The 23,614-nt window shown below is 60.0% G+C and overlaps 2 protein-coding genes and 1 long non-coding RNA gene across 5 annotated transcripts; 2 read left to right on the forward strand and 1 right to left on the reverse strand.

Annotated features, from left to right (window-relative positions):
• Positions 1 to 238: 238 nt before the first annotated feature.
• Positions 239 to 1,600, reverse strand: LOC140631033 (uncharacterized). The gene is made up of 2 exons (XR_012028723.1): positions 1,486 to 1,600; positions 239 to 646 (listed from the first exon to the last, which is right to left on the reverse strand). It is a non-coding gene; the product is annotated as an uncharacterized lncRNA (long non-coding RNA).
• On the forward strand, positions 1,189 to 16,342 carry SIDT2 (SID1 transmembrane family member 2). 3 transcript variants are annotated; one of them, XR_012028722.1, is made up of 27 exons: positions 1,189 to 1,555; positions 3,051 to 3,172; positions 3,471 to 3,635; positions 3,725 to 3,770; positions 4,175 to 4,276; positions 4,383 to 4,466; positions 5,161 to 5,260; positions 5,453 to 5,518; positions 6,473 to 6,566; positions 6,899 to 6,951; positions 7,294 to 7,305; positions 7,658 to 7,729; positions 7,867 to 7,938; positions 9,005 to 9,123; positions 9,465 to 9,538; positions 9,639 to 9,705; positions 10,266 to 10,339; positions 10,467 to 10,590; positions 10,759 to 10,876; positions 11,398 to 11,534; positions 11,758 to 11,866; positions 12,116 to 12,192; positions 12,347 to 12,418; positions 12,689 to 12,794; positions 13,418 to 13,528; positions 14,736 to 14,849; positions 14,938 to 16,342. XR_012028722.1 is itself a non-coding variant. In XM_072822151.1 (27 exons), the coding sequence occupies exons 1-27, from the start codon at positions 1,373 to 1,375 to the stop codon at positions 14,998 to 15,000; spliced, it is 2,511 nt and encodes an 836-aa protein (XP_072678252.1). In that variant the 5' UTR covers positions 1,189 to 1,372; the 3' UTR covers positions 15,001 to 16,342. The 3 variants fall into 3 exon arrangements, 2 of the variants coding, with proteins under 2 accessions (XP_072678252.1, XP_072678253.1); XM_072822151.1 differs by having other exon boundaries at positions 12,372 to 12,418; XM_072822152.1 differs by lacking the exon at positions 7,294 to 7,305 and having other exon boundaries at positions 12,372 to 12,418.
• Positions 16,343 to 18,294: 1,952 nt separating this feature from the next.
• Positions 18,295 to 23,485, forward strand: TAGLN (transgelin). The gene is made up of 5 exons (XM_072822176.1): positions 18,295 to 18,465; positions 21,780 to 21,969; positions 22,069 to 22,246; positions 22,523 to 22,625; positions 22,917 to 23,485. The coding sequence occupies exons 2-5, from the start codon at positions 21,790 to 21,792 to the stop codon at positions 23,059 to 23,061; spliced, it is 606 nt and encodes a 201-aa protein (XP_072678277.1). The 5' UTR covers positions 18,295 to 18,465; positions 21,780 to 21,789; the 3' UTR covers positions 23,062 to 23,485.
• The last annotated feature ends 129 nt before the right edge of the window (positions 23,486 to 23,614 follow it).

Below are 23,614 nucleotides of genomic sequence, written 5' to 3' on the forward strand. Positions count from 1 at the left end.
TGGTACATGCCATATTAAAAATCATCCGTAATTCAAAGATTTCTCAACGCTTTTCTTTGCATGCCTACGTTTTCGTTGATATAGTGTAATATTGTGAATTCCCTGCTTACATGTTCCTTAAAGTCCTGAGCATCATTTCCGATGGCTTCATGGTAATAGCACCTTTGCCACTCCCTCCTTATGGACGCTTAGGCTGTTTCCTTTATGCTTTCTATTACACATATGGCAGTCATAAGCATGACTGCTTACGCATTTTTAATCTGCATTTATTTCCTTGGGATAGAGTACCGAAAGTGGAATTAGTCTGTCAAAGAGAATCAAAAGCTCTTTCAACTTCTTGAAACACAGGCCAAAATATTTTGTAGAAAAGTTTTCCGCAATTTACACTGGAAGTCACTCACTTGCCGTGAGCGTTTTAGCTGCCTCTGCAAAGGGGAGGGAGCCCTGCAGGCATCCGGGCCTCCCTGGCGGGTGAGACTGTCCAGAGGTTCTGTTGTTCTGCCTCGGCCGTCCCTCCGCCGCCGCCGCCGGGAAGGCGTCCGGCCTGTCTCCTAATTCAGTTCTTCCTTTCTTAATGGCCCAGGGATGGAGGATGGTAAAGGCAGTGGGGGTGGAGGTGAATTCTCAGGTTCGAGCAAAGAAGGCCCTGTCAACAAGAACCCAACACGTGGAGGTCCCTCCCGGAAACATCCGCCTGGTCCAACCAAGGTGAGCTTCCAGAGACCCGCAGGATTAAGAAAGAGGAGGCGGCGGCGGGAGGGCAGTCAGAGGCGGCTCCCGCTGGAGGGCCGCGGCCCCTTTAAGGCGCAATCCGGGACTCGGCCCTTTAAATCTGTGTCAGTTTCCCCTGACGTCAGCGGGCGGACCGGCCGTCCTGCTGTTTACCGCCGCGCGGCCCCGCACACCCGCGCGAGCCGCGAGCCCCGGGGCCGCCGCGGCCGCCCGCCCTTAAAGGGCCCGCGCCCCGCGAAGCGCGCCGCTTTGGCCCCGCGGCCACCGGCCGCCGCCGCCCTCCCCGCCCCTCGCCGCCCGCCGCCCGCCGCCCGCCGCCCCTCCCTCCGCGGCCGCCCCCGCCGCCGCCGCCCCGCCCTCCCCGCCGCCGGCGTCCCCAGCCTCCCGGCAACCGGCCGCCCCCGGCCCGCCCGCCCCCGCCCCCGGCCCCGGCCCCGGCCCCGGCCCCCGCCCCCCGCGCCCCTCCCCGCCGGGCCCCCGCCAGCGCCGCCGCGGCTGCGGGGAGGGGACGTGTCCTAATCTCGGGCCGGGGTTAAAGTTCTGGTCCTGGTGAGATGCTGGAAGCTGCGGCCGCGGCCGCCGCCCGCCCCGGAGCCGTCCCGCCGCCCGCCGCCCCCGCCGCCGCCGCCTCGCCGGGGCCATGTTCGCGCCGGCCCTGCCCTTCGTGGCGCTCCTGGTGGCCTCGGCCGGCGGCCGCCCGGGGGCCCTGGGGCCCAAGAACGTCTCGCAGAAAGACGCCGAGTTCGAGCGCACCTACGCGGACGAGGTCAACGGCGAGCTGGTCAACATCTACACCTTCAACCACACCGTGACTCGCAACCGGGTGAGGAGCCCCGGGGAGCTCCGGGGGCGCGGGGCCGGGGGCGGGGGCGCGGGGCGCGGGGCCGGGGGCGGGGTCCCCCTCCCAGAGCCGCGCTGCGCTCCCCGCAGCTCCCGCCCGGCCGCCGCTGAAGTTGTCGCGTCCCCGAGTTCTTGCTGACCCCTCCTCCCCGCCTGCCCCTCCCCAGCACCCTGAGTCTGGCAGCCCCCGGGGTGGGTGCCGGCGGAGCAGGAAACCCCCAGGACAGGAGCCGGCCGCCCGGAGGCTCTGCCCAGCCGAGTGCAGGCTGAGGCTCCCCGGGGAGATGTGCCCTAGAAGGCCCCCCTGCCCCCTGCCCCCGGCCTTGCACACCATCCGGCGTGGTGGAGACGAGACCCAACTTCTAGTTGGACGGGAGGAGAGAGGAAGTTTCTCTCTGGGGAATCTGCCTCGCCCTGACTTTCTCTTTCATTTCTTCCCCCAGCATGTGTTAAACATGGTTGTAGCTAGATCCACAGTCTCGACCGCGGGCAGAGCTGAGATTTGGAGAACTCAGGCCGCCCGGCACTATCCCCGCTGCCCTGAGCTCTCCAGGATTGGATTTACTAAGGCGTGGGAGAGCTGAGCCTGGGAGCCTGATTATTTTTCAGAACGGGCAGAGATTTGCCTCCCGTGACAGGCCAGGGTCTGCCTTCAGAGCCCATGTCTCTAAAGTGTGCTTTCCTCCTGCTTAGAGTCCTTTCTTCCTTCTCCCCATCCCTGGGGTCAACCTGAGACTTATGGTCTCTGCCCCTCTGGGAAATGCTGCCCTAGGGTGGGGGTCTCAGCAGCACAATAACAAGCATCACCAGGTTTGACGGATTGATTTTCTTGAAGCTCCCACCGTTCTGTATACTCTGCTCCATGCGTGAAGAGTGAGAAGGTGTGCATCATACAGAGGGCACACTGGGGCTCAGTGGTGTGAAGTGACTTTTCAGCAGCGCTAGCCCTTGGTCAGATCTTGGCTTTCGTACTTTTCAACGATCTCTGTTTCCCCACAACCCTCCTGGCTCTGGTCCCCAGATTGGGGGATGGGAATTGTTGAATGGGAGCTTCCTGGCTCACAAGGAAGAAAACTGAGGAACCCTTCTTGGTCTCCTGTGGCCCTGTGCGTGTATATCCTGTGGACGTGGATAGGTGTGGGGTATCCTGGGGATGCCCGAGGCCTCCCTTATGTTTCCTGTTGGGAAGTGAGGCCTTCAAGTTGGCGGGGGTCCCGTTGTCCTGCACATACGTACCTGCCAGCCAGGATGGGGCCTCGTCCAGGGACCCCTCCTGGAACTCAGGGCAAATCCCTCCTGCAGACTGGGCCTGCTCTGGTGGAAGAAGGGGCACAGCTAGCTTCCCAGCCTGACTCAGATGGGGTCGGAGTTGGCACGATGAAGGGCAGCGCTCACTGTCTCTGGAGCCATGTGTCCCGGGTAGTGGAAGTAGAGTCCCTACAGGCTTGACTGAGGGCTGTTTCCATGTTATTCTCCAGACAGAAGGTGTGCGTGTGTCCGTGAATGTCCTGAACAAGCAGAAGGGGGCTCCTTTGCTGTTTGTGGTCCGCCAGAAGGAAGCTGTGGTGTCCTTCCAGGTGCCCCTAATCCTGCGAGGGCTGTGAGTAGGACATGGGGATCAGGGAGGGGGGTAGGTCGAGGCCAGGCCATGCCCAGAGCCTCCCCCAGGGCCTCATTTGGGGTCTCAGACCACCCAGGAGCCCCTCCGTTTCTCTCCCCCATTCCCTGAACCAGGGGGCTGCTCAGTAGCCAGGCCAGACAAGCCTGGAGCTTGTCAGCCCAGCCAGGGTAGGAGTGGGGAGAATGGAAACCAGAGAAGAAGAACTGGGGCCTTGCTCCCTTGGCCTGGCTTACCGGCAGGCGCAGTGCTAACGTCCCCTTTCTGCTTTGGGCTGTAGGTATCAGCGCAAGTACCTCTACCAAAAGGTGGAGCGAACGCTGTGCCAGCCCCCCACCAAGAATGAGTCCGAGGTCCAGTACTTCTACGTGGATGTGTCCACCCTGTCACCAGTCAACACCACATACCAGCTCCGGGTCAGCCGCATGGACGACTTTGTGCTCAGGTCGGCAAGGGAGATGCAAGGGGACCATGGGACTGGCCTTCTTGCCAAGCTCCGGGAATGACCATGGGGGTGGGCTCTTCTCCCTCCAGGACTGGGGAGCAGTTTAGCTTCAACACCACAGCAGCCCAGCCCCAGGTAAGATCTCTCGTGTCAGCTGCCCCCTGGGAAGACAAGTGGGGACACGGGAGCAAGAGTGGTCGGCAGACTCTGCTGGGAGTCTCCAGTTGGCTGTACCCTCGCCATGGAGAGGCTGTTGGGAAATAGGAGCTCTGGCCCTGAGGTGGTAAGGGACCAGCAGCACGGCAAGTGCAGAGGCATGGGGTCTGGTGGCCACCTTTTCTCCTTGCCTCTTGGACACTCTCCTGGGTGCCCAGGTGAGGTTGCAGGGGATGATATAATAGGGTTGCTTGGGGTCAGGGTCTTTCTTCCCAGAGAGTGTCCACTGCCCAAAGCTGAGAGGATTCACACTGTTCCCTTGTAGAGGGACAGAGAGAGCATCCTCATGAGATGGGACTCTCCCTGCCCTCCTGTGCCCTCAGTACTTCAAGTATGAGTTCCCGGAGGGAGTGGACTCGGTGATTGTCAAGGTGACCTCCAACAAAGCCTTTCCCTGCTCAGTCATCTCCATCCAGGATGTCCTGGTAGGTTGCCTGCCCTTTTTGTCCTCTACTGAGGGTAGCAGGGCTGCTCAAGAGGAGGCCCAGGGCCCGGGTCCTGCCCATCGGCCTCTCCCTCCCACCTCTGTAGTGCCCTGTCTATGACCTGGACAACAACGTAGCCTTCATCGGCATGTATCAGACTATGACCAAGAAAGCCGCCATCACTGTGCAGGTAGGAAATGTGCATGGCCCCGTGGGAGATGGGCCAGGGGATGAGCTTTCCAAATCCTTGCCCCTTTATCCCTGCCTATTCCTACCCTACTGATAACACCAAGTCTTGGCCTGCCAGTCCCTGAGGGTTGGGACCCTCTGATATATGCGACAGTTCAACCATCATCCCGATCACCAGGAGGGGTAGGAGAGAGCAGAGTACCCTTTCTGGCTGTCAGTTCTACTTCATTCACCGTAATGATAGCTGAGAGAGGGGAAAGGGCCCCGGTTGATGCTGTGTGGCCCGTGGCAAAGGCTAAAACCTATGCTGGGGGCAGGGAGTGTAGCGCCCTGTGATCCCCCCACAAGATCCAGTCTTGCACCTCAGGAGGCAGCGAGGCCCCTCCCCCTTTCTCCCGGCTGATGCCCAGACTGTAATCGGGCACCCATGGGTTCCTTGATGGTGGGTCTTACACACATTCGCTCACCTGGCTGTAGCGCGGAGTCATGGTTTGAGCTCTGGAGCCAGGTAACGCTGGCTGTACCACTTACTGGCGGTATAACCCTAAGGCCCAGTAGGGATAATGATAGTACTTATCTCATAGGAATCTTTGTGAGGGCTAAGTAAAATTATGTGTGTATTTTGATGATTGATTTTGATGGTGATTGATGATGACGGTTTTATCATTATCATCATCACCGTCATCATCCTGCAGCGCAAAGACTTCCCCAGCAACAGCTTTTACGTGGTGGTGGTGGTGAAGACTGAAGACCAGGCCTGTGGGGGCTCCTTGCCTTTCTACCCCTTTGTAGAAGGTACACCGTGTGCCCTGGGCCTGGCTAGGGGTGGTGGGGAGGGCCTGGCCACTCCCTGGGAGGTAGAAGAACCTGTGTGTGGCTGATGGGTGGATCTGAGATGGAGGGCTTGGGCCCCAGACTCTCCCAGGCCCGGTCCCACAAACTTCAGCGAAGCTCTAGGCAGCCACTTGTTTGACATTTTGTTTCCAGATGAACCGGTTGATCAAGGGCATCGCCAGAAAACCCTGTCAGTGGTGGTATCTCGGGCGGTCACGTGTGAGTGTGGGTGGCTGAGTGGCTCTTCCTCTCAGACCTGGGGGAGGGGAGGGAGTGTTCTCTGAATGGGAAGGGTGATGGAGGCCTACAGGGCACACTGATGGGGGAGGAAGGGGGAGTGCTCTTGGCAGTGTTCACGATGGGAGGGCCAGGAGGTGGGTCCCAGTGTGATGTGGTGCAGAGTCAGTGACCAACACTCTGAAGTACTGAGTTCTGGTTCTCTTTTCGCCCCTTATGAGCAGTGTCATCTCACTATTGCCCTGTCTTTATGCTAAAAGCCTCAGCTTCCCTGTCCTAGCAGTAGGGTCTGTCCTGGTAGTCTCACCAAGTTGTGCGGTTTAGCACAAAATTAGCAGGAAAGTGTTAGGCCCCTTAGTCACACTCGATAAATATTTGCTGAGTGATTAGATGGAGCCCTTTGTAAACTGGAATACATAAGCTGGAAAAAATAAGGGATTGTGATAGGAAGAAAAAGAAGCTTGCCTCTCCTGTATGGTTTCTTTATTCAACAAATATTTATCGAGCACCTTCTTCATGCCAGGTGCTACGCTCTGGCTGTAGTCCTCAGAGAGCTCCTGAAGGACAGGAGCCTTTCTGTGCAGGGTGCTGAGAGCTCCAGTGGGCAAAGGACAGGTCACTGGGAGCATAAGACAGAGAAGCTTTCCTAGAGGACACAGCCCCTGAACTGTGCTTGCAAGGACAGTGTGTTTGAAAGCAGGATGGAGTTTTCAAGGAAGAAGCAGAGGAGAAAATTCTAGCAGAGGGAGTAACATGAGCAAAGACAGGAATCACGTCAGAGTTTGGCATATCTGGGGGAACGGCCTGTTGTTCACCCCACGAGGTTACTGCATCTGAGGGAAGAAGAGGGGAGAGCTCAGGCTGGGCCCCTGTGTGCCGTGACGCGCAGCCTTGGCAGGATTTGATGTGCTCATCCTCCTGCTTCCCTCCCCACAGCTGAGGCCTATGTTGGCGGTATGCTCTTTTGCCTGGGCATATTTCTCTCCTTCTATCTGCTGACTATCCTCCTGGCCTGTTGGGAGAACTGGAGGTAAAGGGGGGCTGCTGGGCTTCCCCCTGTTCTGGGGTGGGGCGAGCAGGGGAGCCTGCCTGGCGGGATCTGAGCCAGCCCAGGCTAGTGCTCTGCACCATCATGGGGCATAGGAGGTCGGTGGTCCCTGGGCCTCTCCTCTGGAAACCAGCCCCTCCCCTCAACCTTCTCCCCAAGCAGGGAAACCCCACACTACTCCCCAGCCTGGGAGGAGCCTTAGGTCACAGATGGAGGGCAGGGTTAGGGGATGGAGAGGGTGGAAGGCAGGCCAGCCGTCCAGGCAGGACCCTCTTCCTGCCCCTCTGGTTTGCCTCTGGATTCTGTTCCTGCAGGCAGAGGAAGAAGACGCTTCTGGTGGCCATGGACCGAGCCTGCCCAGAAAGCGGTACCTCCAAAGGGCGTGGGCAGGGAGGGCAGAGTGTGCTTTGTGCTTTGGTGGATGGTTCCCTTGGGGGCTGGAGGGGGAGAGGCCAGCTGGGGGCTTCTGGATGTTCAGATTGGGAAGAACACTCTGCAGATGGAAATGGGGCCGGGATTGTGCCCGGACCACCCTGATATGCCCATCTTAACGGCTGCCGCTTGATTCATTCTCTGGGGCTAGCTACACTGTCTGCCTCGGGTGAGGAGCTCACAGTCTGGGGCGTTACTAACCTTTCATTCTCTCTCCTTTTCTTCCAACCTTCCTTCTCTGTCTGTCCTCCCTCCTGCTTGGGACCTTCTCTCTCAGCCTCTCTCCTTGGTAAGCTCCAGGTGCTGTGGGCAGAGGAGCTGGAATCCAGAATGGGGGACGGAGGGGACACACTGGGATGTCAGGGTGGGACTTGGGCGGGCGGTGCTCGCTGTCCTCGCTGGTAATTGAGATGCATCGCTTCCTTGACCTTTCTCTTTCTGTAGAGAGGACAAAGGACAGTGAGGGTTTCCTTTGGGACCCGCGTGGGAGGTTGGGGCACGGCTGGTGGTGGGAGCGCAGCGTGTTTGTCAGGATAGGTGCTTATTCTTTGCTGCTGCCGTGGCCCTTCTGTGTCTTTCCTCTCCTTGGCTTGGCCACACCCTGTTTCCAGAGTTGATGGGACCTTGATTTCTCATTGCAGGTCACCCCCGGGTGCTCGCCGACTCCTTCCCTGGCAGCTCCCCTTACGAGGGCTATAACTATGGCTCCTTTGGTACGTGTCAGCACCGGTGGTCGTGCCGCCCACTCACAACCCGGTCACCTCGACGGGTGGCCGAGTGGCAGCGGCCCCCCCCGCCCCCAGCATCCCCGTCCCCTCGTACCTGCCTCACCACTCGCCGTTCCCCACAGAGAACAGCTCGGGATCTACGGACGGCCTGGTGGATAGCACGGGCACTGGGGACCTCTCCTACGGCTACCAGGGTGAGTACGCCAGGCTGGGCAGAGCCAGGTGGTGCAGGGCTGGAGCAGGCTGGGCGAAGTGTGGTGAAGGGCACTCGCCTCTTCTGCCAGACGCTGGAGCCAGGAATGGGGCTGCTGCCTCCCTACCCCTCTCCTTTTTCCTTCCTTCCTCCTTGGCCCCACTTCCTGGTAACTTTCCCTTTCCTTTGAAGGGCACGACCAGTTCAAGCGGCGCCTCCCCTTTGGCCAGATGCGGCAGCTGTGCATTGCCATGGGTAGATGTGGGGAGGGGGGGGCGCTGCTCCGCCAATCAGCTCCTGCCAGGGCAGTTGACTGGAGCCGGTAGGCTCCAGGGCCAGAGAGATGCTTTGTGCATGGCTTCCCCATCTAATGCCAATAATTGCCCGCTCTTGTGTCTTTTGAGATAAGCAGGCACTGGCTTTGATGCTGGTGGGCTGGCACCCCAACTCCCCCCAGGCCAGATGTTCTGGTTGGCTGTCATGTTTGCCAGCACCCGTGTTCCCTGGCCTGCCGGGGTAGGGCTCATGGGCACAGGTGTCACATCCTGGCCTCTGGGGGCTTCGGTCAGGCAAAGTCATAGGAGGAAGCTTCTGAAGGCACAAGAGAAGAACAGGAGCAGGTGCTCTTCCTAGAGGCAGCCTGTCCTCCTTGCCTGCCCCCCCAGAGCCCACTGGGTCTTTACCCAGTGGGGGCCAAGCCAGTGTCCTCTCAGAACCCACACGGCCGGGCATCTAATCAGCATGACTTCTGCCGAATTCAGTCCTTGTTGCTTGTGTTGGGGGCCCAGGTCTGCTCAGCGTCCTGGCCTGGGAGTCCTACTCAGTGAGGGGGCAGGGCTGGAGCAGTCCCTGTTTGGTGGCCTCTTCCCAGAACCCACCCTTGTTCCCCTCGAGGACTTAGGAGCACCCGATACCTCTTCCCTGGGCCTGAGCCCGCCTCTGCTCCTGCTCTGAGCCCACAATTTGCCTCTTCCCACTGCCCAGTAATTGTGACAATTGCCCCAGGGGGTGGGGACAGATCTTAAGTTCTGTGCCTCTTGGTTAACTCTTCCTCCCCGCCACCCCAGATCGTTCCCTAGACCCTGTGGGCACTCGGCCACGCCTGGACTCCATGAGCTCTGTGGAGGAGGACGACTATGACACGTTGACTGACATTGATTCGGACAAGAATGTCATTCGCACCAAGGTCTGATGCCATGGGGGCTGGCCCTAGTCATGGGTTTCCCATGGGAAGCAGATTCTGTGTTTGGGCCCCCACGCACCTCCCTGTGGGGTGACATTGTAGGAGAACAAAGGGAAAGAGCTGATTTGGGGCAGGATAGATTCTAGAGGAAGCTGACTCTATTCCCGGCCCTTCCAGTCTGATGGTCCGCAGCAAGGGGCTGACCTGGAGCCACCTGCCCTGCGGTCCGGGACTGTGGCCTGCGGGAGGGGTGGGGGGCCTTCGCTGTCCTCCTCTAACCTGGGCAGGAGGGGCATCTCCCAGGGGGCAGCGGGAAAGCAGGGCTCACTGCAGCTTCTCCCCAGCAATACCTCTACGTGGCCGACCTGGCCCGCAAGGACAAACGCGTCCTTCGGAAAAAGTACCAGATCTACTTCTGGTGAGTGGGCGGAGGGGGCCGGGCTTCCTCCCTGGTGGGGTGGGGTGGCGGTGGCAGGTTTCGGGTGCCACCTCCTCACCGCTGTCCTTCCTCTCCTCAGGAACATCGCCACCATCGCTGTCTTCTATGCGCTTCCGGTGGTGCAGCTGGTGATCACCTACCAGACGGTGAGGGGCAGGGCTGGCTCCCCCGGGGCCCCTGCGGAGCGCCCTTGCCCATCTGGGCCGCGGCCCCAAGTGCAGAGCTTCCTGGCCTGGGGCTCAGGAGTGAGCACAGGTCTTAGGTCACAGGTCCTGGGTCCAGATCCTAACTCAGCCTCACCAGCTGGGTGACCTGCAGCAAGTCACTGAGGCTCCCTGAAAAATGGGGCAGCACAGTAGCAATGACGACACCGTCCCCGGCTCGTTGCAGGGTTCATGCAACAAGAGCCGTGGCACTTTGTAAGTGTTGGTTTCCCTTCCCCTTTCTCTGTGCTGTGAGGCAAGAACCTCTGTCGCGGTCATGCCTCATGATTTCTGACTCCACCTAGTGAGGGGGCCAGTGACTGTGGCAAAGAAGCCTGGCCTGGCATACGGATACACACACGTGCCCGTTGTGTGGCACTTTCCTGTCCTGCCGGCTGGGACTGGGTGATGTGGCAGGGCTGGAGCCTGGCTCCCTCTCACCTGGGCTCTGGGCTGAGCCAGGTGCATCAGCAGCCCCTCTGTGCTCCTGTGCCCTGCTGCAGGTGGTGAACGTCACAGGGAATCAGGACATCTGCTACTACAACTTCCTCTGTGCTCACCCACTGGGCAACCTCAGGTGAGGATGGTTTGGGGTGAGCTAGGGCTGGGGCAGGGGCTCTGCCAGTAATGCCCCGGGGTGGGGGTGGGGCAGAAGAGTCCAGAGTGCAGGGCCAAGGCAATGCGCCCTGTGTCACCCCTTCCAGCGCCTTCAACAACATCCTGAGCAATCTGGGGTACATCCTGCTGGGGCTGCTGTTCCTGCTCATCATTCTGCAGCGAGAGATTAACCACAACCGGGCCCTGCTGCGCAATGACCTCTACGCCCTGGTGAGAGAGCACCTGCCCACTGATGCCTCGGCGCCAGGCTCTTCTAGCCGGAGTGCCCAGCCCTGCCCAGCCCACGAGCCGCTCCATACCTCTTTCCTCCTGTCCGTCCTTTGGGTCCCTTCCTCCCTCCCACCTCACCTCCTCTTTCCCTTCCCTTCTCCCCAATAGGAATGTGGGATCCCAAAACACTTTGGCCTGTTCTATGCCATGGGCACAGCCCTGATGATGGAGGGGTTGCTTAGTGCCTGCTATCATGTCTGCCCCAACTATACCAACTTCCAGTTTGGTGAGTGGGGCCTCCTTCCCTGGCTGCACCTGTCTGAGGTCCTCTACCATCCCCATCCCCATGTCACCTGCAGGGATCCCCCAGGACTCAGCCCTGTGGGAGACGCCAGGGTTGGGGTTCCTGTGTGCATACACATCCTAGTTTCTAGAAAGGATGCAGCTGGATGATATTGCATTCATCCGTTTAGTGTTTTCCATGGAAAGCCATGTGTAAACTGAGAAAACGAGTATCACTGAGATGTGGTCCCTGACCTTAAGGTGCTCAGCCTACATTGTCCTTGTTGTCAGGGGAGGTCAGATTGGGTGCCAGCCAGTGGGGTGGCAGTGTGGTGTCACAGTCACATGTCAGTGTGATGACATTTGAACTCCAGGTCAGGGGCTGGAGTTCTGGTGTCAGCCCACCAGCGGCTCGCTCGTGGCCACGAGAAGGCCTTGGGGGCTCCCTTGGATTGTCTGGGCAGGGAGTTCCATGCTGAAGTTCAGTGGATGCATTTGTAGTTCACGTTCATGCCCCCAACCCAGACACGTCGTTCATGTACATGATTGCCGGGCTGTGCATGCTGAAGCTCTACCAGAAGCGGCACCCAGACATTAACGCCAGCGCCTACAGCGCCTACGCCTGCTTGGCCATTGTCATCTTCTTCTCCGTGCTGGGTGTGGTGAGCCCCTGGCCCCTTGGGCCTGCCCCATATTAAAGTATTAAAGGTGCACACGTGTGTGTGCACATGCAGTCCCTCTGCCCCCCTGGAGGAGAGATCCCTGCTCCTTCCCTGATGTGCCGTCTTTGGGCTCCTGGGAGAGCCCTGATCCTCCAGAGAAAGGGCGGGCTGTGGGAGCTCCTCTCAGCGCCTCCTCAGCCCTGTCCACTGTGGCCCCTGACAGGTCTTCGGCAAAGGAAACACAGCATTCTGGATAGTCTTCTCCATCATTCACATCATTGCCACCCTGCTCCTCAGCACACAGCTCTATTACATGGGCCGCTGGAAGCTGGGTGAGGGCATGCCCAGGGCAGGGTGGGGAGGTGGGGGGTGCAGCTGGGCCCCAGGGAGTCAGGGGACCTGGACTCACAGCAGACTCTGGGTTCTGCTCTCTCGCTGGGGGCCCTGGAAGAATCACCGAGTGAGGAATGAGATGAGGGTTGGCATAGCTGTGCCCTCTGAAGGCCTGGGGTCCTCTGCGGGCGTGGGCCAGGGGACGGGGGAAGGGGTCCCAGGGCCGTCAGCACTTCTCCTTCTTGCAGACTCCGGGATCTGCCGCCGCATCCTCCACGTGCTCTACACAGACTGCATCCGGCAGTGCAGCGGGCCCCTCTACGTGGTACTGGCCCAGCTCCCCAGCCCTCTGCCATCTGCTCTCTTCCCTCGGCTGGTGGGGGGGTGCGGGGACATAGCTGAGAGCCCAGGGGAGGGTGGGGACTGGCTGATCTGGGCCTTCTTCCACTTTTCTCCCTGTCTCTCTTCCCCTCTCTCAGTCCCCGTGTCTCTGCTTCCCTCCAGGACCGCATGGTGCTGCTGGTTATGGGCAACATTATCAACTGGTCGCTGTGAGTCTGGCCATTGTCTGTGGTAGCCTGGCTGGGCAGACAGCGGGGGACTTGGCCAGCCATTGGCTGCCTGGGGGGCCACGGACACATTCTAAGCTTCAGGCGTGAGAAATGGGGGCTGAGGAGAGAGATGCTGGCACCAGGGGTTCTGGAATTTCTGTGGGCCTCTGAACCCAGCCTCACTTCATAGTAGCATAACATGGGGTGAAGGAGAGCCCTTTCCTTGCCCTTGGCTTCCCCTGCTTCACCAGCTCTTCTTTCCTTTGCCAGAGCTGCCTATGGGCTCATCATGCGCCCCAATGATTTCGCCTCCTACTTGTTGGCCATTGGCATCTGCAACCTGCTTCTATACTTTGCCTTCTACATCATTATGAAGGTGAGTGGGGATAGCTGAGCCTTCTCTGCCAGCGGGAGGAGATTGGCACAACCTGCTTCAGGGTAGCATTGAGAGGCAGTGGGAATTTTTTGTTCGTCTCATGCTGATGCAGTTCGAGGAGGGGAGAGGCTAAAGTCTCTTGCCTGTACTCCAGCTGTATCCAGAGACTCATTCACTGAGCCCCTTCCATATGCAGAGAACAGCCCATGACACTGGTAGCGCTGCAGGCTGCAGCTGGGAAGAGCCCCATGCGGTGTAGAGGGGTTGAGGGGGGCTCGCCAGGTCTGCACAGCCTGGGGCCTCTGAGGGCCGGGCACTTCCCAGGGACCCTCCTGCCGTCCAGGGTGAGAGGAGCCGAGCACAAGGAGAGCCCCCTGGCCAGTGCAGGTTGATAGCACGGGGCTGTGGGCACATGGAGGCCTAGCCAGGGCAGACATCAGGGGTGAGGACCCCAGGCTGCTGGTGTGGGACAAGTGGGCTGTGTAGCTACGGCAGGTGATGGTGTGAATCCAGGAAGGCTTCCTGAAGGATCCGTCCCATATGCTGAGAAGTGGCATGAAGGGCAGGCTGGGAGACGGGCTGGGCCAGGGCCCGGCCCTCAGACTCCTCTTCAATCCCACCAGCTCCGCAGCGGGGAACGGATCAAGCTCATTCCCCTGCTCTGCATTGTCTGCACCTCCGTGGTGTGGGGCTTCGCACTCTTCTTCTTCTTCCAGGGACTCAGCACCTGGCAGGTGAGTAGTCCTCCTGCCGAGAGGGTGAGGGAGTCACCCACAAGTTTGTTGTGAGCCAATAAATGGCCACTTCTCTTTACGAACATCATTTGTGAGTACCGGCCATGCTCTTTCGCAGCTGCTTTCTCCCTTAATATTCCTGAAGTCCCCATTTTACATATGAGGCAGCTGAAGTTCACAGAGGCCAAGGGACCTGCCCAAGGTCACATGGCCAGCCAGTGGCACAGCTGGGGTTTGAAGCCAGAAGTGCCAGGCTCTCCCCTCAGCCTTGTAGGCACCTGCCATGAATCAGGTTTCAATTCTATGATCAGAACCAAGCCTGGCATGGTCCTCTGCCTTTGAAGTACTTTAATCTAGTTCAGGAGAGAGACCATCAGTTCCTGGACTACTCTTTGCGATATGATCCACAAGGTGAAGGGCATAGGCAAGACAGGAAGGGGACATGGACACGAGGGCAGAGGACACAGGAGGTCCAGGAAAGCTTCCTGGAGGAGGTGGACCTTGCTCATGGTCTCAAAGGCCCTGGGTGATGAGAAAGGGCCCTGTGGCCTAGCAATGCTGCGACTGGAGTAATGACTCAAAGGCAGAACTAATCGAGGCAGATTTGGGGTCAACAAATATATGAATCTGGGAGCCGAGTGAAGACTGTGAACCCCTGAAGTCAGGATAGTTCTTGTCATATCAGTGGCCTCAGCATGTGGCAGAGACGGTCCCCAGACATAGTGGTGTCCGGTGAGTGTTTGTTGGGTAGGGATCATGGTGAGCACGGAGGACCCCGAGTTTCCTAGGACGTGGCCCACATTATGGTTCCTGTTGTGGGGGGTGGGTGGGTGGGGGTTACCTGCTAGTAAGGCTTTGGAGAACGAGTGAGCCTGGAGGAGCAGATTGGAGCAGGGGGCAGAGTCCAAGACAGGGACCTAAGTTAGGGGGCATCTCAAGGTGATCTCAACCCTCTGCTGGTGTGAACGGCAGAAGAATCCAAGGCATGAGGGTAAAAGTGAAAGGAAAGGGCAGAAGCCAGCATCCTCTGGGGGAAATCTGTAACAAAAGCCAGTTTTTAGATGTGGGAGAGGACGGTGAGGATGAGTCAGAAGGAGGGTGCTCTCGTGCCTGGTGCCGGGAGCACGGCGGCCGAGGGAGCCGCGGGCGGGTCTGGCCCCGGGCCTGGGTGGGCGGCATCCACAGGCAGCTCTCTGTTCCTCCCCAGAAAACCCCCGCCGAGTCACGGGAACACAACCGCGACTGCATCCTCCTGGACTTCTTTGACGACCACGATATCTGGCACTTCCTGTCCTCCATTGCCATGTTTGGGTCATTCCTGGTCCGTGAGACTGTCCTGCCCAAGCAGGGGGTGGGGTGGAGGCCGAGGTCGGCCGCCGGCCTGGGCCTGACTCCACGTCCCTCCCCAGGTGTTGCTGACGCTGGACGACGACCTGGACACCGTGCAGCGGGACAAGATCTACGTGTTCTAGCAGGAGCTAGGCCCCTTGCTTTACTCATGGGGCCCCAAGGCCTCCTGCCACCCTGCCTGGAGCCTCCGTAGCTCTGGGGGTGTGAGTCCCCAGCCTGCGGCCCACGGTGGGTAGCAGCAGGACAGCGAGGTCTAGGCCAAGCCTGGCCTGGGACAGTCATGGCGGGGGCCTTGAGCCTTGAAGCTGCTCTCTGCTGGGGAGGAGGCCTGCTCCCCCCACACCCCAGATGTTGGCCAATTGCTGCTGCTTCTCAGTGTTGAGGGCCTCTCACGGGCCCTGCTGTTGGCTCTCCAGTTGTCCCTCTGCAGGACGAAGGAGCGAAGTGTTGCCCTGCCCATCTCACTGCCTCGCACTCTGTCCGTCCTTCCCCTCCCCGGAGCCTGCACCCCAAGCCCTTTCTTCTTCCCGAGCTCCAGTCCAGGCCTGGTTGGGCCTGATTCTCCGTCCTGTACCAGGGCCCCACTGCTCTTTGGGGCTGTACGCGACTGCCATCACTGCCCATTCCAGTCAGGATGAAATGCGGGTGTAGGATTGTGGAGGCTGGCCGGCTGGGGCCAGGCTTTTGGTGCTAAGGCCTAAGAGGGGCTTCAGGCAGTGGTGCCTCCTCCCTCTGACCTGTGCTTGGTACCGGCTCTGTAGTCAAAGGGTCAGCCTGCATGTGAGGGTCGCCTTGATCTGAGGGGCTGAATTCAGAGGTCAACTTCCTATCGCGTCAGCCCCCGGACTGATGTGGGCACCACGATTGGAAGGAAAGATCAATTCGCCCCTTTCCTTTTCTTTCCGGCCCTCGGCCCTGCCAAGCCCCAGCTGGGGGCCTCTCAGTGCCATCGACGCTGTCCAAGAATGTCCAGGGGTGAAGGAGGGGGCCCCAAGGCGCCCGGCTCCTCCTGCCTCCTCACAGCCGTGGGAGCCCCAGTGCCTATCTTAGAAGGAGGCTCAGGAAGGGACACGCTCTGCCCCCGCTGTCCCCGGACCAGCCTCACTCTAGGACGCAGGGCTGGCTTCTGTGTTTCTGTCCGTCTTCGGCCAAGTTCTGTGTTAATCACACACACACGTATATACGTAGGAGACTTTGGCCCGCTCTGGCCCTTGGGTCCCCATCACCCTACCTGGTCCGGTCCAGATGCCAAGATGGGGGAGTTCAGGTCGGGCTCCGGCTCGGGGACGGGTGTGTGTTTTGTTCTGCCCAACTTGTTTTTATAGCTCTCCCTGGGGCCGCGGGGAGGAGGGGATCTGGATCTTTTTTCAGAACTCCGTTTAATGTCTGTCTCCATGCTATGGTTGCATTTCTGTTTTCTATGAATGAGTCTGCATTCGATTAAAGAAACAACCAGACGCAGTACTTGGTCCCCCGTTTTCTCCCCCTCGTCGGGGTGGAGGTGTGGAGAAGGAGGGGTGGGACAGGCCCTCTGTTTCTCGCTTCCTGTGGTCTGCCTTTCTCTCTTTTTTTTTTTTTATTTTTTAGATTTAGATTTTATTTATTCATGAGAGACACAGAGACACAGGCAGAGGGAGAAGCAGGCTCCATGCAGGGAGGCCGATGTGGGATTCGATTCCAGGACCCCAGGATCATGCCCTGAGCTGAAGGCACATGCTCAACAGCTGAGCCGCCCAGGCGTCCCTCCCTTTCTCTTTTCGACAAAGTAGAGTCCCCCTTGCTTTTCCCTATGTGCCCTCGAGTAGCCCATGTTACGGCTCTCCTCCGAGCAGCTGCGTCAGTCCTGGAGGCCCTCCCCAGGGCCTGCTGCGTGCCAGGCACGGTGCTGGGCAGAGAGTATGCAGTGAATGAGCCTCAGCAGTGCCATCCCCCCGCTGAGATCCCTGCCCCCCGCCCTTGCCTGGCAAATGGCAGCAGCCTCTGCCCACCGAGCCCCTCACCCACACGTCAGGCCGGCTTCGCGTCTGACCTGAGCGTCTCCCAGCTTGGCTGCATGTGCAGCCTGTGCCCGCCGACCTCACTTGAGTGGCCAGGAGAAGGCAGGCCCAGGCTGGGCTGGTTCTCGGGGAACATGATGGTGATGTACGGTGGGTAAGTGCGCGCAGGTGGCAGGCAGGCTCCCAGAAGAGGGAATTTTGAAACGACCCGAGAAAGTTGACTTGGTTCCAACTGGCCTAAGAGCCCAAGATTGGGGGGTGGGGGGCAGGCCCTGGTGAACTGAGAACTAAGGGGCGGTGTGCTGCCCTCTAGCGGAGGCCGGCCCGCTCCCCGCTCTTCCCAGCAAACACCACTGGGGGCCACTGCAGCTCTGCGTCTCGGGCTCTGGCCTTAGCAGGTGGTGGGCGTCCCCCTCACCCCCAACCCCCAGGCCTAGCTGCCCCTCTCCGGAAGGTGTCCCGTGGGCGGTGGAGAGTGTTAGCTCCTCCCTGCCCGGCGCCCAGGGAAAGCGGTGGGTTGGTGCCGCAGCGGGCAGCCACGAGGCCCCGCGGGGAGTCTCACCTTCCACCCTTCCCCAGACCCGAGGCCAGGTGCGAGCCACCTATGAGTGGGTCTCCTCCCTGGAGTGAGAGCGCCCAGTCCGCTCTCGGGGGGGGGGGGGGTAGGGGGGGCTGTTCCCACGGGAGGGAGGGAGCGCAGCAGCCTCTGAGCCTCCCACCCAGTGCTGCCCAGCACCCGCCTTAGAAACCCTCTGGACAGGGGCCAGGGCCTCGGCGCTGCCGCCCAGAGCCACCCCGGCTAACGCATGGCACTCCAGACTGCACCTGAGCGGGGTGCTACCCCTGAAGGAGTGGGGCTGCCAGCCTCTCCCTGCCCCGCGGGGGCGGCAGGGACCCCCAGCTGCTCCCACTCATGACCCCCGCGTGGCCTGCGTTAGTTGCACCTTGAGCCTGTTTCTTCATCTGAAAAGTGAGGTTAGTCCTTACGCTCCCACGCCGCCCGCCGTAGCCCCCAGTGAGAGCGTTTGCAAGGCATGTGCCTGGCGCGTCTGGGTCCTCGTGGAGGGAGCTCCTGTCTCCAGCTGGAGCAGAAACCTCCGGAGGACGAGGCGGCTGGAGGGATCCCCAGCTCCTTCCCCCTCTCTCGGGCCAGACCCCCTTGAATTTCCCCTCCCCTCGGACTCGGGGGCAGGAAGCAGTGAGGAAGGAGCAGCCCCAAGTCCAGACAGCGGGAAGGCCTTCGTGGTCCTGTCCATAAAAGGCTTTTCCCGGCGCTTCCCCGCGGCGGCGCGCCCCGCCCCGCCCGCTCCATCTCCAAAGCACGCAGAGAATGTCTCGGCAGCCCCGGCAGACTGCCCCGACTTGGTGTCTTTCCCCAAATATGGAGCCTGTGTGGAGTCACTGGGGGGGCCGGGGGTGGGAGCAGGCTGGGTTCTTCTGGCAGGGAGGGGGCTGAAGGGTGAGCCAGCGGGGGAGGCTGACATCACCGCGGCAGCGGCCCTTTAAACCCCCCACCCAGCCAGCGCCCCGTCCTGTCTGTCCAAGTTCAGACACGAGAGCTCTTTGCCTCCTGCGAGCCTAGGAACCCCTGTAAGTGCATGGATCCCCGGGCCGGAGGGAAGGTGGGCTAGGGCCTGACAGTAGTAGGGGGTGTGCTCGGGCGGGGCTCTGGGGGGTCCTGGTCTCCAGCTCCCTGGCATTCCTGATCTCCAGATGGGGAGGTGCTCCTCCTTGACGGGGGGATGAGGCTGCTAGAGTCCCATGTCGCTGGGACTGGGCAGCCCCAGGCTGCTTGAAATGTTTAGGGTGACTCGCTGATGCAGAGGGATTGATGGTGAGAACCTGGCGACTGGAGTGTGAGGGGGGTCCCCGGGCTCAGCCCTCATCACGCCTATGGGGTGATGGGCTTGAGGTGTTGACACATCTTGGAGTGTGTCAGAGCTTAGACACAAGGCTCTGTTTGGTGTCCATCTAGGAAGATGTCCAGGGAGGCCAGGAGGTGTGCAAGTACACCAGCACCCGAGAGCAGTGTCCCGCGGGAGCATACCCAGGGCCTAAGCAGCATAGGAGAGGCCCTGGGGAGCCACTGAGCCAGGCGTGGCAGGGCACAGAGACCTGCAAGAGCTGCTTTGCTGGATGCATGGCTCCTGCCATCCTCAGAAAATGGGAGGTGACCCCGCTGCTGGCAGAGGGGTGAGCGGTGGGCACTGCAGGAGCCTTGCTTGGGCCCTTCCTGAAGGATCTAGCTGGTTCCCCTCAGTGGTTACTATCCAGAGGATAGCAGTACATAGGGTCCCTCTTCTCTGTCCGAATTTAGATGAGCCCTCCCTCCTGCCATGCTTGCTCTTATTCGCTGTGTTTTATTTCCAGGAGAGAGGGGGCCCAGGGGTCCTAGAGACGCCCTGGTTCTGCTAGCTTTTTTGCATTCCTGCTGGGAGCAGGTGCTCGCTGCCCCTTCACAGCTGGACTTTACTCTCTGTCTTAGGGGAGGGGAAGCTGACAGGAGCCACAAGGCAGGAGGGTCAAAGTGGAGGCTGTCCTGCCTCTCCTGTCCCGAGAGGCTTTATCTAGAAAGGCCTTCCCCTCTTCCTGTCCTCTTCCCAGCAGCAGCAAAGTGGGACTGGGGAGGTCTCAGTCAGAGGACTAAGAGGGATTTCTCAGAATCCTCCACTTTCAAACTCTTCACCAGGAGGGAGAAGGTGGGGTGGGGTGGGTGGGTGCATTTCATCCCCCTCCCTGTTCTAAGCAAAACCCAAATACTGTCTCTAGATCTAGGAGCTGCAACTTCATGTACTTGTCACCATGAGCCTTGACAGCTTAACTGTCTGCTCTGAATCTCCTAGACTGAAAACTGGTGGGGTCGGGGGGGGGGGCCCTCTGCTTCCACAGTCTGGGGGGAGGCAGGGAAGGTGGGGTGGGGAGTACGGGGGGGGGCAGTGTGGAAGGTGGTGGATGCCTGGACCACAGGGGTGCATGTCGCCCGCCTGGGCTGGTGGGGTCAAGGCTGAGCTGGGTCGGGATGAAGGCTGCATCCAAGTCACCTGGTCCCTGCTGACCTGTGGGGCTCCTGGGCTAGTCTTTTGCCCTCCAGTGGCTGGGAAGCAGGGAAGCAGGTGTGAGACACACAGCAGGGTGGGGAAGGGAGGGACTGGCTGTTCATAGAGAAACAGAGAAGAGACTGCTTTTGGGTTCTCTGGTGTCAACTGGGTGGCCCAGCCCTCTGGGGCTTGCGAGTCTGAGAGAAGTGAGTTGCCCAATAGCTGGAATTTAGATGAGTCCATCTCGTGCTCTTTGTCTCAACCTTTGTTGTTCCCTCAGGGGATGACTTGGAAGAGGAGTGGAGGCTGGGGTGGGAAAAACAGTTTTTGTCGGTGGTGCAGGCGCAGGCTCTCCCCGTCACCACCAGGAGGCGACTCTGGGAGGGAGTCACAGACAGGGCTCCCTGAGGGCACAGCCCTCTGACCTAGGGAACGTCCTGGTCCTCATCTGGGCACAGATGGGGAACTTGAATGCAGGACAGTTGTCGGTTGTGGGGCGAGAAAGAGTAGGGCAGCTCACTCTGCTTTCCGCAGTGGTGAGTGGGAGAGGGTCTGATTCTGGTGAGAGGGAGTCAGAGGAGTGTGCTGACTACCATCCTCAGTCGGGGGTCTCCCTCCCGACCTTTGACCTCTCCAGGGCCAGGCAGTGGCTCTGGCCTCATTTGGTATCTTTCTCGGAGGGCTCTTCCAGTGAGCTCTGGGCACCACCGCAGGCTGATACCTGGAGCCAGGTCACACTCCCCTTGAGCAGCCACGTCTGCCCAGAGGCCTACCTTACAGGCCCTGCTCCTGCAGCCTTCCCCCCACATTATGGGGCTCTCCCGAGCAGGGCCAGCCTCAGGCCTCCAGGACGGCAGCTGCTGCTGCTCTGCACAGGGAGGGGCTCCCCATGCTCTGGCTGGCAGATTCTTGGCTCTGGGATATCCCTGGAGGACTCTGGCTCCTAGGACTCAGCTACTGCAGTGGCGGGAGCCTGAGGGCACAAGGGAAAGTCGATGGATGGGTCCATCAGTCCTCTCCCTCTCTCTCTCCTGGCCCACTGAGGAAGTGCAGCTTCTCGGCCAAAGGCTCTTGGGTTTTGCTGGCTTCCTAGACCTTACCAGGGGTGGAAGAGTTCGAGCCTCTTCAGTAGCTACAGGCCAGAGGCTGAACTGACCTGGCAAAGAGCTGGTTTTGGGAGTTCCAGCTTCAGGGCTAGAGGATAAAGTGGCGGGAGAGGTAAGGTAACTCTGTAACTTAAGGCAGAACCAACAGATCACCTCACGCCCCGGCTGGACAAAGAAACCTGCTGCCTTATTTTGTGGGGGCAGTAGTGGCCTCCTCTGGAAGGCATTTCCAGTGCCTCTGTGGCCAATTTTGGCAAAGAAAGAATACTCTAGACCAGCGGTTGTCAAACTATGGCCACTACGCTAAATGCAGCCTGCTGTTTGTTTGTGTAAATAAAGTTTTGTTGGATCAAAGCCATGCTCACTTGTTTATGTTTTGTCTAAGGCTGCTTTCGTGCTACAATGGCAGAGACCATATGTCCTGCAAAGCCTGAAATACTGTCTGCTTGTTCACAAAAATCGGTTTATCGGCCTTCGCTCTAGACTTCCAAAGATTCCACAGATCTCCTGTGTCTCTGGTCCCTAAGTTCAGAGAGGCTCCCTGGACTTAGGGGAGGAGCCTGGCCCAGACGGGCAGTGTCATGAAAACAAACCGAGGAAACAAGGGGAGGTCAATAAATGTCTAGGATGGATGGGTGCTCCCCCCGCCCCCGCTCCACCGCGTCCACCTGGAAGCCGGAAGGCCTGCCTGGCACAAGTGAAAGCACAGTTGCTCTCTGAGCCTCTGACCGCCTCCCTTCTCTGGCCTGTGCCACTTTAGCTCCTACAACATGGCCAACAAGGGTCCTTCCTATGGCATGAGCCGCGAAGTACAATCCAAAATTGAGAAGAAGTATGACGAGGAGCTGGAGGAGCGGCTGGTGGAGTGGATCGTCATGCAGTGCGGCTCCGACGTGGGTCGCCCGGACCGTGGGCGCCTGGGCTTCCAGGTCTGGCTGAAGAACGGCGTGGTGAGTGGCTCCCTGGGAAGGGGGGCTGGGGCCTTGGCGCCCTGCTGGAGTGGCGGGGTGGGCCCCCGAGTGAGCGCCCAGCTGCCTGTGTGCCCGCAGATTCTGAGCAAGCTGGTCAACAGCCTGTATCCGGACGGCTCCAAGCCGGTGAAGGTCCCCGAGAACCCTCCGTCCATGGTCTTCAAGCAGATGGAGCAGGTGGCTCAGTTCCTGAAGGCAGCGGAGGACTACGGGGTCACCAAGACGGACATGTTCCAGACCGTCGACCTCTATGAAGGTACAGAGAGAGGAAAGGGGTGGAGGGGGCAGGGGAGGGCAGAGGCTGAGGCAGGGGGGCGAGGACGGACGGAAGCCCGGCAGCTCCAGCTCTGCACGGCCGGGGCGGGATGTGCCCAGAGGACACCAGCCATCCGCACGGGTTGGGGGGGGGGGGTGCGTCCCGGGACCAGCCCCCCTGGGCGGCCCGCTTTCTGAGAGGTGGGGTGGGCCCTGCCGTGGAGCCCTGTATGCGCCATCCTGAAGTCCATCCCCATCCCTTTCTTTCTTCTCGCAGGCAAAGACTTGGCGGCCGTGCAGAGGACCCTGATGGCCCTGGGCAGCTTGGCGGTGACCAAGAATGATGGGCACTACCGTGGAGACCCCAACTGGTTTATGAAGTATGTGGCCGCAAGGGTTCCTTGTGCTCTAAGCCCATGTCCGTGCGGGGGGGGGGGGGGGGCGGCCGGGGAGGTGGGGAAGCGGACAGTCGGGGGGTACGAAGCGAAGGCTAGCCTCGGGGAGCGTGGGTCCCTGCTACTTGCCAGGCTCCGTGGCGCAAGGGGCAAGCTCGGTGAAGGGAGCAGGAGCAGTGGGGCGGGGGCCACGGGATCGGGCTCGGAAGCACAGAGGAACGGAACTCCGGTGGAAGAGGTGCAGCCTGAGTCTCTGTCCTGGCTTCCCACTTCCAGGAAAGCCCAGGAGCATAAGAGGGAATTCACGGAGAGCCAGCTGCAGGAGGGAAAGCACGTCATTGGCCTACAGATGGGCAGCAACAGGGGGGCCTCCCAGGCTGGCATGACGGGCTACGGACGACCCCGGCAGATCATCAGTTAGAGGGAGGGGGCCAGGCCCCCGCCCTGCCCCTCCCCAGCTCGTCGGCCGCAGCCATCCTGCCTCGCCTGCCTCACCCACACCTGTGTGTTCCTTCAGCCCCGGCCAAGCTTCGAGGCTCCGTCACTGAGCAAAGGTGACCGCACTTGGGCAGCTCTCCCCCCACCCCTCAGCCTCAGCCCAACTTCTTGCCCCAAAGCACCGCTCCTCCTCCCAGCCCCCTTACCGTCTCCCGGTCTTTCCCCATCTGGGCCAGGCAGCGGGGCCATGGGCTGGGGGGGCCTGGGCAGGGGCAAGTCCACTATCCTCCTTGGCAGCAGATGCCCTTGAAGGAAACCCAGCCCAACCTCCCCCCATTTTTTTTGCTGGAATATTTTGGGGGTTGAAATTCAAAAAAGAAACAAATATATACAGCAATCTTTTCTCAGGCCTGGCTGGCAGAGTTTGATTTGCCCTAGTCACTTCTGGTTCCAGGAAATATGAGCAGGCAAGAGACCAGGAAACATTTACGGGTATTCCTGGCCGCCAGCTCTGAAGGACTCCTCGAATCCTAGGA

Source organism: Canis lupus, chromosome 3, assembly GCF_048164855.1.
Source record: "Canis lupus baileyi chromosome 3, mCanLup2.hap1, whole genome shotgun sequence".
In the NCBI taxonomy this organism is placed as follows: domain Eukaryota; kingdom Metazoa; phylum Chordata; class Mammalia; order Carnivora; family Canidae; genus Canis; species Canis lupus.

Coding starts and splice junctions, on each gene's coding strand:
- SIDT2 (XM_072822151.1), top strand. CDS start 1,373: ATGTTCGCGCCGGCCCTGCCCTTCGTGGCGCTCCTGGTGGCCTCGGCC. Junction 3,173..3,470: donor CCCCTAATCCTGCGAGGGCT/GTGAGTAGGACA, acceptor TTTGGGCTGTAG/GTATCAGCGCAAGTACCTCT. Junction 5,261..5,452: donor TTTCTACCCCTTTGTAGAAG/GTACACCGTGTG, acceptor TTTTGTTTCCAG/ATGAACCGGTTGATCAAGGG.
- TAGLN (XM_072822176.1), top strand. CDS start 21,790: ATGGCCAACAAGGGTCCTTCCTATGGCATGAGCCGCGAAGTACAATCC. Junction 21,970..22,068: donor TCTGGCTGAAGAACGGCGTG/GTGAGTGGCTCC, acceptor GTGTGCCCGCAG/ATTCTGAGCAAGCTGGTCAA. Junction 22,247..22,522: donor GACCGTCGACCTCTATGAAG/GTACAGAGAGAG, acceptor TTCTTCTCGCAG/GCAAAGACTTGGCGGCCGTG.